This window comes from Nymphaea colorata, chromosome 4 (assembly GCF_008831285.2).
Source record: "Nymphaea colorata isolate Beijing-Zhang1983 chromosome 4, ASM883128v2, whole genome shotgun sequence".
Taxonomy (NCBI): Eukaryota; Viridiplantae; Streptophyta; class Magnoliopsida; order Nymphaeales; family Nymphaeaceae; genus Nymphaea; species Nymphaea colorata.
The window spans coordinates 22,158,710-22,174,310 of NC_045141.1; the positions used below are offsets into that span (position 1 = coordinate 22,158,710).

The following is a 15,601-nucleotide window of genomic DNA, read 5'->3' on the forward strand; positions in this document are numbered from 1 at the left end:
TAAGAAAGTTGAAGCCCTCGCCGCGTTCGACATATAAAATATGAACGCATATAACAGGGAAAACTCAAGGAATTACTTGTTCTGGTGAAGAGAAGAAGAGGCATTGTTGAAGTTGGAGAGTAACGTTCAGATTGGTGACAGTTCATGATGTGCTGTTATTTTCTGGTTGAATATTGGACCTCACGGACTTTCGCATCCACTGACGCATGAGTCGCATTTCGATGGATTCGATGAGTCCCCCGCCGTCTCTTCCTCTTCCTCTTCCTCTTCTTCCGGGTGTTTTCCCGTCTGCAGTTTTTTCTTGTTTGGTTTTATCAGGTGGTAGGGGACACAGGTTTGACGAGGTGCCCTCCTTCTCCCTCTCTCGACCTTCTTTCAGCACTCTCAAGCAGTGGCTCTTTCTTTGGAGGACATGGCTTTGTAACTTGTGGTTGCATAGTTAGCTGCCCCTTGCTACTTCAGTCTTCAGGTTGCCATTGTGGCTGCTCCTAAGACTTTTTGATCATCCCACGAGATGATTCAGAAAAAATATAAATTAAAATTAGAGGATGAAAATGTTCTTTACTTTTTTATTTTGTTAACCATCCATCACAATAGATGGAACAGTTCTCATTCAAATGAGTTGACGATATATATATAATTTAGTTGGCATATGTTGTTTTTTCAGATTTTGTCTTTTCCTGACTTGTTTACTGGAGATGAGATTTTAAATTGGTGGAACATATATTGAGATATTTTTGGCCATTCAAAAACTTAATGCTTTCAAAATTGGAAAACTAATCAAATCGGCCAAGCTGCTGATTAAGTGAACGAGAGCTGAATTGACGAATCCGTAAAAAATATTATTATATTTATTTTATAACAGCATAAAATAGAAAATTGTAAAACAAAATAAAACTATAATAAAAAGTGAATAGCGTATGACATGTCGCCCTCATGGATCGTCCAGTAAACCGAATTGTTGTGCCACCAGCTGGGTTTTGATCTATCAATTCAAGTCGATTTTGACAATATTCCAAAAACTAAACACTAAAAATGAATCGGACTTTATACAACAATTAATTATGTTTACTTCTTGGTAAAGCTAATGAATGAAGAGTAAATTTATAGGTCTTTCGTTATGATGAACACGTCGGCATCATCGAAATGTGTCAACGGGAGAGAGAGAGAGATTATAAAATCTCAACTATGCGGCATGTTCAATCGCTTGACACAATCTTTTGCATATTTTTATAAAAACAATATACGGATGTAAAATTCATGTCTAAAACTATAAAACTTGACATAGAAATCATATTTCTGGGGATGGTTAACTACTAGATCACTTTTGATTTTCAACACGCACCCAACTCTAAACCTCCTCCAGCATTCCACGTGTATATACATATAACGTACCCACAGGCACACACGTCTTCTAGAGGAGTAGTGTACAACTTTCAAGCTGCAGTAGCAGTTTAGTACCAGGGCGCCATCCTTTGTCACACTACATTTGAGTTGGTTAAGTTTATTCCTCAGCTGCGCCTTTTTGGAGGTGGTTTTCGACTATATTATCAAATTTTCGGTCATGTGTCTGAAAATTATGTGAGGATCTAATTGAGGCGCTTTTCTTCAACCCTTTTCTAGGGGCAAAACCACGCGCCTAAAGCAGGGCCGGCAGAAGATTTTTTTTTTTTCAATTAAGCATGAAAAAGCTAGGCGAATTTTCTAATAATATAAAAATGTTAAGCTTATTTTATGAAAAAATTCCCTTGATTAAATTTCAATTTTTATGATGTTAGAAGAAACTTCCAGCGCGCCGGTTACCTGTTTCTCAAGAGTAAGGAGGAAAGAAAAGAAGATACTTCTAGTTTAAGATGAATTAATCTTCAAATAGGAGACCGCTTCCGGCATTTTCCTCAGTGTCAAGGGTCGTAACTCATTCGCTAAGAAGCTTCGTTGTTGCTCTAAAACACGGTAATTCTGGTGATGGAAGAATCACCCCCGGACAAGATGCACACGACTAGGCGGTTGGCCCATCGATGAGTGAGCGTATTGATTTCTTACAATGATCTGATAGAGGTTTAACCTGGTTTCCTTGACCTTGATGTCGAGAAATCATTGTTTTCAAGAAAGAAGACCAGACCTGTTTAAAGTAATCTTCTCAAGGCCCATTAACAGCTTTAGATCATGGTTTTAGCAGCTATCTGGACACTCAGTCTTTTTTTCTTTCCCCTTTCTAAATCAAGAAGAAGAAAAGGTTCGAGTATTCATATTGTTAAATCATTCGATTTTTAGAAGTAGTGGGATGCTTACCATGCTCTAATTTCACTTTTTATAATGTAAAACTTCCGAACATGCTTTGAGCTAACGGTACTGGAAATGGAAACCAGAAAAAGAGAGCGCATGACAAATTTAAAGAGAAAAAAGATGAGATGAAAAATTGAGCTGTGGGGGCCCAAAATTTCACCTGGCAAGACAAAGATGTTTCCCACAAGTTTCTTGAAAATTACGTCTCACATGTTTTTTAAAAGCATCGCTGGTAACTACCAAGCCCGTTCATCTGGTGAATGCATTCTTGAGGCAAGTTGAAGTACAATGGAGGCATTATTCTGAGGTACCGACTGAATGGTAAGATGAAATATTCCACTTGCTCACTCAAGATATACTTTTTGAGATGAATTTTTCTCCGAAACACCAATAATTTAAAACCCTTCTAATTATTATTCTGAATAATCCAAGCATCAGACAAAGCTGAAGATGTAAATTTCACGTATTTACAACCATCTTTACGGCTTTGACAGCTCCAGGATCGGTGCGAACGAGTGGAGAGCATCTCAAAAAGAACGTCAACGTCCGAGACGTATCCTTCAAGGAGACGCACCTCCACATTTGGGTGGTAATTACTATATGGTCGACACAATGTGTGTCTCGCTCAATCTCCTTCAAACATTCAAACACCCTGAGTGTGGTGACTCCACACACACCCCGCCCCACACCACACCCTATATATATATATATATATATATATATATATATATATATATATATATATATATATATATATATATATATATATATATATATATATATATATCTTACTTACTTTCTTGCTATTTGCTCAGAAGATCTTAGTTTCGCTTTTTCTGTTCTGTCAACAGTTGTCAAGAACTAGTCAATCATTCATGTATAATCAAATGGCCTAGTGCAATGTCAAGAAGGGTCATGATGCTACGGCCAACTAACCAAGCTTTCCCAAGCTTGGTTCAGGCGCCTCGTAGTAGGTTCAGAAGTAGATGACCTCACGTGCACCTCTACCAGTTCTTATTTTGGCAGGTTGGAGAAGTAGATCCTCAACTACGAAATGAAGGTTGTTGGCTTGGCGTATATGGTGTGCACGATGTGTTAGACATCTACCAACCCCATTTCCTCCTTTGTGGTTAAAAATATACACACGTAGAAAAAAAATGCTAAGATTCCAATCAAGGACAGCATTAACTGGACCACAAATCATTGTATTTGAATTTAATAAGAAACCAGTCTGTGAACGTGGTTCAACAGGGACTGCAAAAGGTTCGAGATCGGCCACCTTTTCCGGCTTTTCAAGAGAAAATGGAGAGGACATGAATAGAGGGACTCCTGCGCACGGCTTGGTTCAGACGATCGAAGATTGGAGAGGGAGCAAGATGGAGTAGTAGCGGAGGGCGCTTGCGTCTTATGCCCATCAGAAGGATTGAAAGAGAGATCCTAACAAGGAAGCATAGAAGAAAAAAGGTCCCTCCTTAAAAAAAAATATGGAAGGGTATGATTTCACTTTATTGTATCACTTGTATAATTGGCTATAGTTAATGGGAAAGATAAAAATCATCAGCTAAATAATGCCTAAGTTTGTTGCTTAACTTAACTCCCAAAACAACATTTGTCTACGGGAAACTAAAGGAAGCATTAGAATGCAATCTTCCGCTTCATCTAAAAGGAAAGGATCACCAGCAAGGAAGGTTTTAATAAAAACATCCTGACAATCAGCAAGAAGAAAATTCACATGGACTGGGGAACTTGATTGCGACACAAGATTACAGACAATCAAATTACTTTCAGTGCAAATTCAAGCCTAAAATCAATTAAATTCCTGAATTTGGTAACCCAAATGCATTAATAGGCTACCTACCATTTTGAACTCCTATCTAATTTGATCATTTTTAGGTCCACCCTCCTCCCTAAGATCAAGTTATCTTAATGGGGGAGAACAGTTACAGAGAGAGAGAGAGAGAGAGAGAGAGAGAAAAAAAGAATAACAACGTGAAAGGAGAAAAAATATGTGGAGTAAGAGCAAAAAAGGAGCGAAAACCAACTAAAAATAGACTGATTTGAATGAGACACACATATATGAAAACTATGTCAACTGTTTACAAATTAATTTTCGCTGTCTAATCTCATTGAAATCGACCGTCCAGATGATTCCTATTCTATGTAAGTCCAGTAGATACCATTCATATATTTATTTATATTTATATTTATATTTATTCATGGTTTTGACCGTCTCATTTGAACGGTTGTCCACGGCTGTCTGACATATGCCACTCATGCGAGCTGTTATCGAAAATTTTGACATCATAAATGAAGTGAGAAGGTACAAATTCATAAAAGATTGAAATCGAATATGTGGATGTAATTTTAGAGCCTATTTATTTTCAAAAAGTGCTGATTTAGATTCCTTATAGAAATTGATTTACTTATTTGTTTTCAACAATACCTTTTATCCAGATAAATTTTGGATATTTTGAATCTATTAGTACTGCTGTTTTTTTTTTTCAACAAACCAGCCAGATGGTGGTAGACGGCCGATCAAGTATGATAGTGAAATTCATGGACACTACATACTCGAGAGATAGAGAGAGAATGCATATGTCAAGAACTTCTTAGTATCCAGTTTTTAGAGATTCGCATGCATCAGCTTCACATTGTTAATTTTTCACATTCTAATCGCATTCTATTGACGCAAAAAACAAAATTGCTAACCAACTAAGAACTCGTACACCTGGCTAGGTGTTGGCTTCAGAGCTCCATATCGGCTGATAATTTCAAAACCTCATAAAATTCTATTGACATGAAGAATAACAGGTTAAAAAATTTGTGCACCTCGCTAGGAAGTTTGTAAAACATCCATGGTTGTGTTTCCAACCCGGTAATTTCAAACCTTCATACACATCTATAATACACATATAGTAACGATAACAAACAATGAATCCGTACACCTCGCTATGTGGGTTAGCTTAAGACCTCCATAAATTGTTAATTATATATATATATATATATATATATATATATATATATATATATATATAAGAACTTGCTTACATGGTGAAGCGGTTTGGATTAAAATCCCCATAAGTTTCAGACTTTTAATTTTCAAACCTTTACAAAATTTTAATTACCCACGAAAACAGAAAAAAAAAATTTGATCACTCAACGAATCCTCTACCTGACTAGGTTGGTCCGTTCCAATTTAATCGGATAGGTTGGTCGGTCTAAAACCTCCACAGGTTCAAAGGTTTTAGAGCCCGAAGATACTAGAGGCGTACATTTTCCCCTAAAAGGCAAAGGAGGATAATCAAGGTACTTTTCAAGGTGTGCTGGACGGATGAAGTTTCAGGCATTTACAGGTGCCCAGTGTTCCTCAAATCAAACAAAAATAAAATCTAGCATGAAAATTTTCATGTTATGGCTTTAAAGGCAAAATAACGACTGCCTTGTGGTCCTAGTATCTCTCCGAAAGAACATAGATACCCCAGAAAGGTACACCATCAAACTCATTTTAGGCACCAAGCGCCCTTATTAAGAAGATGTTTGATTTCTCATCCCAAGGATGCCAAGAATGAGATGCATTTCTCCTTGCATCTCAAGAACGGAAAAAACAAACATGGCGCAGAGGCCGCATTTACATCAATAGGGAATGTAAACTCCATTACATGTGGAGCATCCTTTCAACGCCTCTATTGGCTTGTGTCTAGTCGTACAGTCTGAGAATGGCGACTCAAAACATTTATTAAGGGTTTCATGGTTCACACAGCGGGATAACTCAATTCAGCAATCGTTGAAGACAACCTCTTTGATCAGCATGTCTGGGATAAACAAAACTTGGTGGCTTTCTTCGTTGAGAAAAAGAAAAGCTTCGATACAGGATCAAATACCAGGAGTTTTTTAATTATGACAACCATATCTCACATGGTTAACTCTTTACATGAAAAACTTAGGATACGACATCATCCGAGTATTCCCGTGTGCATCTATGCACACACAGTTAGAATATTTGTCCTCATGTCCTTGAAATCTGCTAAAATTTACATACGTTACACGATTTAAAAGCATTTTGAAGCCCCAAGATTCTGCTCTTATTTGTACGGCAATAAACTTTGTTGGTTCTCTACTTAATTATGGGATCATAGTCATACGGAGGCTCACAAAACAGGTCTATGAGACTATAAGTTTGACAAGCTTATCATATTTCAGGAACTAAACCTTGAGGTACTTGAATCAGGAATTGGCTCTTCAATACTCACTCAAGCTTGTCGGAGTCCACAGCCTGCTCAGGTAAGCATAGGTCACTCGCATGGTTCTTTTATTTTTGTAAGTAGATTTATAGATTACAATGTAATTTGTTATCAAGACTCTTATTCAGTACGACAAAGAAAATTAATATATCAAGGGGTCTATCAGCTCAGATATCTTTGGCCTAAAATCCAAATGCATCATAAGTAGCTATGATCAGTCGAGTTCCATTACTTGTGATGAAAACAAGAAACCTGATCCAGTAGAAATATCAGCTTAGACTTGCTTGGTAGCATCAACTAAAGCTCATGATGAATCGTGTTTCCATCACTTTGAGAGCTTGCATTGTCGAAAGACCTCTTGACACCCCACCCCCTTCACCTTTCCTTTCCGCCTTCTTGTCAAGAAGCAGTAGCAATCCCGCCTTTCTCACAAGCTCTAGGTTAGATTAACTCACCCTTATCCACTAAATGTAAGTTAGACAGCTATCAAATAACACATGAATTGCATGCCACCGTAGGAGCTTCCATATGCATAATGATTAGAACATTCTTAATGCAGAAATGCCGTTGAAGGGGAATGATCATATATTCCCTAGCCACAAAGTCCTTCAAAGCCTCCTGAAGCTGTGAATGCGTGACTAGACAGCAGCGGTATCGTGTGCGTAGTCTATCAAGATACTATCTCCATCGGCCTCAAGGTAGAGGATATAGAAAAACATTACGAGCATGAACATATATTTTAAAAGAAAAGAATCATCCAAGACATTAGTTTGTCCCATTTATATTATTGGCATTGGTATCAATATTATTACGTTGAATACTGACACAGAACTTACAATACCAAACGTCACTCTAGATTAACTAGATGGACTTAATGGAATCTCCAAGGACAGTCTTCTCCAAATAAACTGTCAGTTCGGATATCTCCCTAACGGAATTTAGTTATCAGAGAATTCGTTTTCTACAGGCAACTGGCGTAACAAAAATGAACAAATGAAATGAAGAGGGCGAACATTGAAAATTTCCAACCCACAGTTTGAGATAAATACCTACTCCTTCAGCAAAAAGGCTGCAAGAAAAATCACATGAACATACCCTACATGTCTCTACCATGTAGTTCTCCTTGAACTGCACCGTAAAACATTAAATTTGAACAAGATTGAGAGACAATAACTTTTTTCAGTTGAAAAAAAAGGAAGGAAATTAATAATTAAAACTTGTAAGGAGCCCAAAATTGAATTCCTATTAACAGGAGGAATTGGTTATACTTACTAAATGATGACAAGAATCGGCATAACATGCTCAAAAAAACTCATCCCAAATTTGAGCAGGAATTTTGTTCTCCAGATTTATTCTCATCTAGGGGATAATGCCGCTTGGAATTGAATGGAAACATACAAACATTGTCCCAAGCTGCACCATAAACAACCCCATCAATCAAGCCATAATGAAATTAAAAGGTAATACGTTCTCTACTGTCCCTGTCGGTTTTCTCTCGTTGACATCAACAAACCAATTGCCAAGAAACATTAGGAAGCATGAACTCATAAAACCCTAGAATTACAAGAGAAAATGGTACCGCGTCCTCACTGACCATGAGAATCGGCTACTGCATCCTCTAAACTTGCCGCTTCCATCCCGATCCCACAAAGACTAGTCCTCTGCCGAATCGAGATTCGGCCACTCTCCGGATTTGAGGAGGTCGGATCGTAGATCCCCTGCAGGAGCGTAAGAAGAGGAAGTCGTTTTGGAAGGTTATGTCATTGGGGAGGGAATAGGTGGAGGCCGTGATCAAGGTCGACTAGCCCCTTTGCAATGGATCTACCACCAGTTGCAGCCCAGCGGGAGCTCATCGCTGCCCGCTGCGCATGGCACTTGGAATGCTGTTGAACACGGGGAGCGGCGACCAGATTCCACCGTTCTCTGACCGGAGATCAACGGAACTTTCAGGAAACCCTAATTTCCCGGGCCTTTTTCTTCCATCTTCTCCGCGCTTCAGTTCGAACCTCAGTTCCCGCGCTTCGATCTTATAGAGGCCGAGGTATGTCGGTTTTAGAGATCCAAATGCGCGGCGGATCCGAACTCAAGAAACACAGGGTCCATGGAGATGGAGATGGAGTTGGACTTGGAGGGGGGAAATTGGGGTATAAATAACACTGGAACCGATCTAGAGCAACGCAACTCATGAATTTTTGTAATTATATTATAAAAATAATTTTTTGTTCTTGAAAAATTTTAACATTATCAATTAGATTAGAAGATTAACCTGAATTTTTTTGGGAATTCTGGATTCGAATAGGACACTACAAAATTCGATTTTCTTACATTTACAAGTCATAAAATCTTACGAAAACAATTTAAAATAAGTTGTAAGGATTTATGGCAGTTCACAAATGGGCAGTTGTAAAAATGCCAAAGTTAGGTCATATAAAATAAACGTGTATTTTGATGTGAATCTCATTTGAGAAGGGTTTAAGTTCGTATTAATATTTGTTCATTTCTTTGAATTAAAGGGGCTGTTTGGATGACACCGAAAACAAGATTTTGGAAGCAGAACTTGGTTTTACCTCCATATCTAAGTTTTCTGGAGTGTTTGGATTCCATTCTAATAAGCTTTTGAAAAGCCTAGCTTTGCAAAATGGTCGAGTTATTCACAAATGTTAACATTTGGTTGTATCATCCAAACAAACATACAATTAAACCAAATAAGTTTTCGAAACTCATTAAAAACTTTTGCTTTCATAAAAACATTTCATATTGGATTTTTCTCACTTTGAACACGATACCATAGCTAGTCAAATTATTAATTATAATCCAAATGGACCCCCCAAAACTACTGAGTTTGATTGGTACAAGATTAAATCCATTCTTTTTTTTTTTTTTGGGATAGTGGGAGGAAATCTTACTGCCTGAGTGAGGGACCGAAGCTCCTTCTCCCACCCTCAAGGCCTAGAATTGAAGCATGACTGGGTGAACTTACAATTACTCTCTTCAACTCAATAGTAGCACCTGCCACCTTTTGTAGTTTATAAGAATAACACCCACGAAAATCAAACTAACAATCAGGCTCTTACAACCTACCAATCCAACCAAATATGCTATGCGTCTTGATACAATTAAATCCATTGTAACTCCACCCTCTTTCCTGTTTGAATACCTTTAACTAAATACCCCGGGATCAAAGTGTTGGGCATCCCTTGGCTACTAAAAATAATTCATCCAAGCAAAAAACCAATATATATAATAAAAATATGTGGAATCTTACAACCATAAACCCGCATCTTATATAAATGAACATGAAAAAGTATCAATAAAATTACAAACGTGATGTAAATGAACATATTCCATAGTGTGGACAATATGATAAATTATATAGCAAAGTTTGTCATATAATTTATACACAACAATTCCATATAATAAAATATTTCATGTACCAACACCTAAGCAAACCATAGTTCTTCACCTATGTCCTCAAAATACATACAAAATTTTCAGACTAACCATAATAAAAGTATGGTAATACATCCATCGTAAAGCTAAAAGTAATAATCTACATTTATTCAAGCAAATAACTATCATACATATACAACAACTATGATGAAGATTGACACAGGTAGACACCATATCAATCCATACAATTTTTGTTTAGTTTTTATGAGTACAACTAATCTTCATCTCCTGCTTACTTGTCAAGAGTAATTGCGTAGATGCAATTCTGCTGCTTTTAAGTTGGTAAGAAAGACTGCACCCTTATATCGATAGACAAGCGGTTGACAACAGTCCTCTACCTTCAAATACAAGCTAGTACTTGCAAACCTTTATTTTCGGTTCCCTGAAGTTGAAAAAAAAAATGTCACTAGCATGCCAATATAAGACAATAGTAAACCAAATAATGTAAAATAGACTCAATATGAGGTAAATAGTATATATGGATGCATATATCAGATGCTAACTTACTATTTTGAAAGTCTATTAAACATTTATGCAGTTGTAGCTGAACTCTATGAATTGTTACTTTCATGTTGAAAAATTTGCATTGTAATTTCAAATTCATCTGTAAATGATGCATTATTACTTGTCTCATATGAAGCAGCATCATGGAGTTAAAAAGGGCTAATATGTTACTGTTCAATGTATTTTGCCCAAAGCAAAAACTTGAAGCAGATACATAAAATAATACAAGTATTTGGCATGATTTATGGGAAGATAATTTCACAAACCCGCTGCATGAACCAGCAAAGCGGAGGGTAATAAGAAATTTTCTCGCCTATATATTCAGGAGAACAACGACAGTGAGACTCGTTCGTGCCTCCCGGCAATATTACGCTGCCGCGAATGATCTCCTCCCTCCTCCTCTGATGACACCACCATCGTGTTCGTGTTACCGCTGCCTCCAATCGTGAACCAGAAGTAGTCTCAGCTGTCTTTGTTCCGGTGCACGAGATCCCCTTTTCCGACAAAGAATTCGGCCGAGCGAAGACCACGGACAAGCAAGAGAGAGAGGGAGAGAGAGAGAATGGAGGCGCGGCTGCACCCGGACGGCCTGATGGTGGGAAGCAGCGACGGCCTCCGCGACTTCCTCCTATCGGCATCTGAGGATATTGATTCCATCCCTGACGAGCGCCTGCGCGACAAAGCTAGGGCCCTCTCGGCTCGGGACTCCGTCCCTTACAGGTCCCTCCGAGAAGTCTATCTTGCCATGCCGGCATCCTCCAGGCCGGCGCTCCTCCCGCTTCTCGCGGGCTCCGACCTCCTCTTTGCGAGCCCTAAACCTAGGGAGAAGGTAAACCCCGCTCCGAATGGGCACCAATTTCATCAGTTTCTTTCATTTTGGGGAATTCGCTCGTTACTGACTCGTTTTGGGTGGTGTTTTAACTTGAGATGCGTTACGTTGATTTGTTGTTAGTCCCAACCAAAAGGAGTAAGCGTTAAGGATGGAGCTTAGGTTGTGGTGCCCGAATCTGTTGATCTTATAAAATGATCCTTAATCATAGTTTACTGTGCCATTACTGAATCGAAGATGAAACTGAACATCAGTTGTCCTGTTGACAACTCGTCCTACGTTTTCTATTCATATGCAAGAGGACTATGATCTGACGGGCAGCCATGATAGACCGTAAACACACGGAGATGTATATACTTCGTTAACAGAAACTGCTAATGCTGCTAATTGATCAGTCATGAGCCAACTTTCACAAGCTCTTCAGTCTTATGCACAGGCTGCAGTCTTTGTCGACATCACTAGCATTGCTTCATATTTTTGATATAGTATAGGGATCAACTCCCGTGTCTGGTTATTCCATGAGTTCGAGGTGATGGCACTAATGTAAAGAACTGATTGTATTTCCAATTTAAAACAATAGTACAATCAAACTGCATGACTCATACTTTCCCATAGATCATGCATACCATCATGGCTTTCTGCTTCATTTTTTGACCCTGAGGTTGCAAGAACAAATTTTCTTGCTTTCTGTCAAACGGTGCAGCCAAACTTCCTTCTTACCACGTACAAGGTTTCTTCCCATAAAGTTCTGTTGAATGTTGCGAAATGCTTGTCGGTCAGTTTGTATGTTTTATTAGTTGTTGCTATTATTTATTAGATGGGCGTATATTTTTATATATTTCAGGAGACGGAAAATTAAATTGCAGCTTTTATACATTGTGTAATTGTGGTTTTGTGATTTTTTTTTTAAATAATTTTCATGTTGCTATTTAATTTACCTCGACATCCTAAAATGCGAAGGTTTCACATGGGAATCTTATTTTTATTGCTTGCTATCAGTGTGATGAGTTGAAAGAAAGACTAATGAAGCTCGCTGAATTGGAGGAGAGGAAAGCATATGATGCACTTATTGAGGACATTGCACCAAAGAAAGACACTGAGGAGCCATTTTCTTCATACAAGGATCAACTAGGATTTGGTAAATATGTGTACATTAATAGGTTTTTTTTGGTTCTCGCTGAAATCTTTATGCTTCAGATGTGTGTGCTAAGCTGGCATTACTTGTTCTCTACCTGTTGATTTTATTTCTTCAACTGGATATACCTTGTTGGTTCCTGGTTCCTTGTTAGAAATTTCAATGCTTCAAATCGTTGTCCTGAGCTACAAGAAGTAGTTTCTATGTTCAAAACGAGCAAAACCTGGGACATTTGGTTCTCGTTTTTCAGATGCATCAATTTGTGGAACTTATCCACGTAGCATATCTTCAGCATGGACAGTCCCTAATTATTTAGTGTTAGATCTTTTTCCAGTTTGGTTACGGTGGCTCTGGGACTCAATCTGTTGGAAAAGGTTAGGCCTGCTTACTGTTGGAAAGTTGATAACAGTGGGAAAGGAGATGCCCTTTATAGATGTATTATTCCTCCGTAAAGGTGGTCCAAAAACGGTTGGAATTAACTTGAATTTTGCATCCTCATTTGACAGCACTGATTTTATAATGCTTTTTCTGTTTCTGTGTTTGAATGTGAATTCCAGCAACTTCAGATTAAGATATGTTTAAGAATCACTGTGTGTAGTCCATCCTCTTGGCCAGAAGTTTCATGATGATGTGAGCCCATGAGCAGATAAAAGACAAACCAAGTATGGTGACTGGTGAGACATTGAGTTAGGGTTGCTGATTGCCTTTAGAAGGACTGAAAGGGCCAGCTTTATGGTGCGAAGTTTACTGGCGATTTTGAATTGGTAAGAGATGAATTGTCTAACTAATGGGAAAAAATAAAGCTACTTCACGTTTACAAGGACTTGTTTGGACATTATGGGTTCACGAAGTGTTGAAGTACCTTATATTTGAATTATGAGTTGTAAAACTAAGTTTTAGTTTTGCTTCAGGCCTTCTAAGTTGAAAAACATGGTTTCCCACTCTGGCATGCATTAAAGAGACTTTAACCTTAGCAATAATTGAATTCTTGGAGAATAATATCCAATATGTAGCATTGTGAAAGAAAAGGTGTATGTTAACACAAATAGCAATATCTATTGTTTGGCTTGTAGAAGCAAAAAATCAAGCATCGTGCAAGAAGGGGCGTATGTTAACACAAATAGCAATATCTATTGTACGGCTTGTAGAAGCAAAAAATCATGGGGGACTCACTTCACCTTCCCAAAGGTAATAAAAAATGAAACACAAGTACCACACATATTTGAGCATTAAGTGTTTTTTGTTTTTGACTTGCAGGAAAAGTTTAAAATGGAAAAAAGGGAGTACCTTTCTTCTTTTCTTGATGACTTAAAAACTGAAGAAGCCTGTGAATATCATGTTAGAAGAATAGTGATCTCCAATTTACTTGGGCAGCAAGTTTCTTTTTAAAGAGGATGATGTTTCTTCATATTAGAAATAAGGTCATGTAGCTTGTACACAGTTCATGATGTATATTGCCTGGAATATGGTCATGATCTTTGGTGGTTGGGAATGCTAGTTTCTGAATGAGTTTAATTATGTACATTATTTGTGTGTCTGTGTGTCTTATTTATTAGTCAGTGGCATTGTGCTGCATGGTGGTCTATCATCAAAGTGAATTCAAAGCTATTTATGTACTCATTCCAGTCTTTTAAAGATTAGTTATTTCTTATATTAGCATGAAACTACATTTCATAAAGGGAAGAGGCAAATGATGTCCATTGACGTGAGGCAGGCCTTCACAGATTCTCTTTGTAGTTTATTGGAGCTAATGGTCTACAGGTGGTCCCTCTGCAACCATGGGTTTGACGATGCAAGGGATGTTGGGGCCCATTTGCTAATTGACATTTTTCAAGTAATGGTTAGAAGAAAGCTTTCAAATAGTTACAAACCAAACCTTTCGAGGCTATTGCAAAATTGAGATTGGTGCAAGACACTCGAGGGGTGAGAGGATGAACATCCAGCATGTAGTCTGGCGGTTCAACTAGTTGTCATTTATGGACGTTTGGAGATTTTTAAAGATAATCTATTAAATCTGCATTTAATTTTAAGCTTCTAAGACGTTTTCATCAATCACATTTTTCAGCTTTTTCATGTCTTTATGGGTCTCTTATTTTGTTTCTGGCTTGTTCACGTCCTATGCTATTTCTTGTTATTGGTTTTTGAAGTTTAAAGTCCACTTCTGCCCTTTGCAGGCCTTCATGTTGTGGTGACGATGTTCACTGGTTACTTGGTTGGTTACGCAGCATTTAGAGCTCTTTTTGCACGGAATCAATTTATGGTATGATCTGTGTCTGAGTTTTAACTTCCTCGTGCCTATCCGAGCCTTTAGCATCTGTTACAACCAAGCAGTTTCATAATTTGTTGCAACTGAGATCTTTTGAATTTGGCGCAGAGTGCTGCAGGGGGAATCTGTGGGTTGGTCTTTGCCATGCTTCTTGAGACAGTTCTCTTCATCATTAGAACATCTGGTCCCACTAAAATATCCTCGCCTTCTACTTCAAAGGTCAAGAAAAACCTCTAGTGGCTTGTCCGCCAGGTTAGCTGTCCATCCTAATCTGTGTTTACTCTGTATATGTTATCAAGGCAACTGAAGTATCTTCGGTTGTTCTGTTAATGTGAAGTACACGTTTTAGTCTTGCAAATTACTACAAAATTCCGCTTGTACAACAGATAGATCTTCCAAATATGGAACACGTTTTATTTGCAGACAGATCCATTGCTCCAGGAAATTGAAAAATAATCTCGTCTGCAAGGCACGTTGTGTTAGTTACATGGTTCTTACTAACTCTAAGATAGTTCTTCTTAAGATAACATTGTTTCATGGTTTAGAATGGGCATGATTATTATCTTTATTCTGAGAAGAGCATCCACTCCTAAATTGGCTGAGTCAAAATTAATGGGGCAATCCATGACTCTGTCCTAGCATCGGCACGTCAAGTTGAGCATGTATGAGCAGTAATTTTTGGTCGCTACATTATGAACTGAGGAAATATTTCGACCTTGAATCCTGGGTAACTTGTGAAGTCATGGAGGTAAGAACAGGGCTTCGCCTCCTTCCAGGAAAAGGAGCTTTCAATGAGGTTGGACTTACACACACACACACACACCAGAGAGAGAGAGAGAGAGAGAGAGAGAGAGATGTGGCCTAACAAAAAAAGATCAAAATTTCAATGA

At 38.1% G+C, this 15,601-nt stretch overlaps 1 protein-coding gene across 2 annotated transcripts; it reads left to right on the forward strand.

The window, feature by feature from the left end:
- The first annotated feature begins 10,809 nt into the window (after positions 1 to 10,809).
- LOC116252473 (uncharacterized) lies at positions 10,810 to 15,183 on the forward strand. 2 transcript variants are annotated; one of them, XM_031626754.2, is made up of 4 exons: positions 10,810 to 11,310; positions 12,310 to 12,448; positions 13,519 to 13,633; positions 14,620 to 14,705. In XM_031626754.2, the coding sequence occupies exons 1-4, from the start codon at positions 11,044 to 11,046 to the stop codon at positions 14,675 to 14,677; spliced, it is 579 nt and encodes a 192-aa protein (XP_031482614.1). In that variant the 5' UTR covers positions 10,810 to 11,043; the 3' UTR covers positions 14,678 to 14,705. The 2 variants fall into 2 exon arrangements, with proteins under 2 accessions (XP_031482614.1, XP_031482613.1); XM_031626753.2 differs by lacking the exon at positions 13,519 to 13,633 and adding an exon at positions 14,820 to 15,183 and having other exon boundaries at positions 10,811 to 11,310.
- The last annotated feature ends 418 nt before the right edge of the window (positions 15,184 to 15,601 follow it).

Coding starts and splice junctions, on each gene's coding strand:
- LOC116252473 (XM_031626753.2), top strand. CDS start 11,044: ATGGAGGCGCGGCTGCACCCGGACGGCCTGATGGTGGGAAGCAGCGAC. Junction 11,311..12,309: donor GCCCTAAACCTAGGGAGAAG/GTAAACCCCGCT, acceptor GCTTGCTATCAG/TGTGATGAGTTGAAAGAAAG. Junction 14,706..14,819: donor TTGCACGGAATCAATTTATG/GTATGATCTGTG, acceptor AATTTGGCGCAG/AGTGCTGCAGGGGGAATCTG.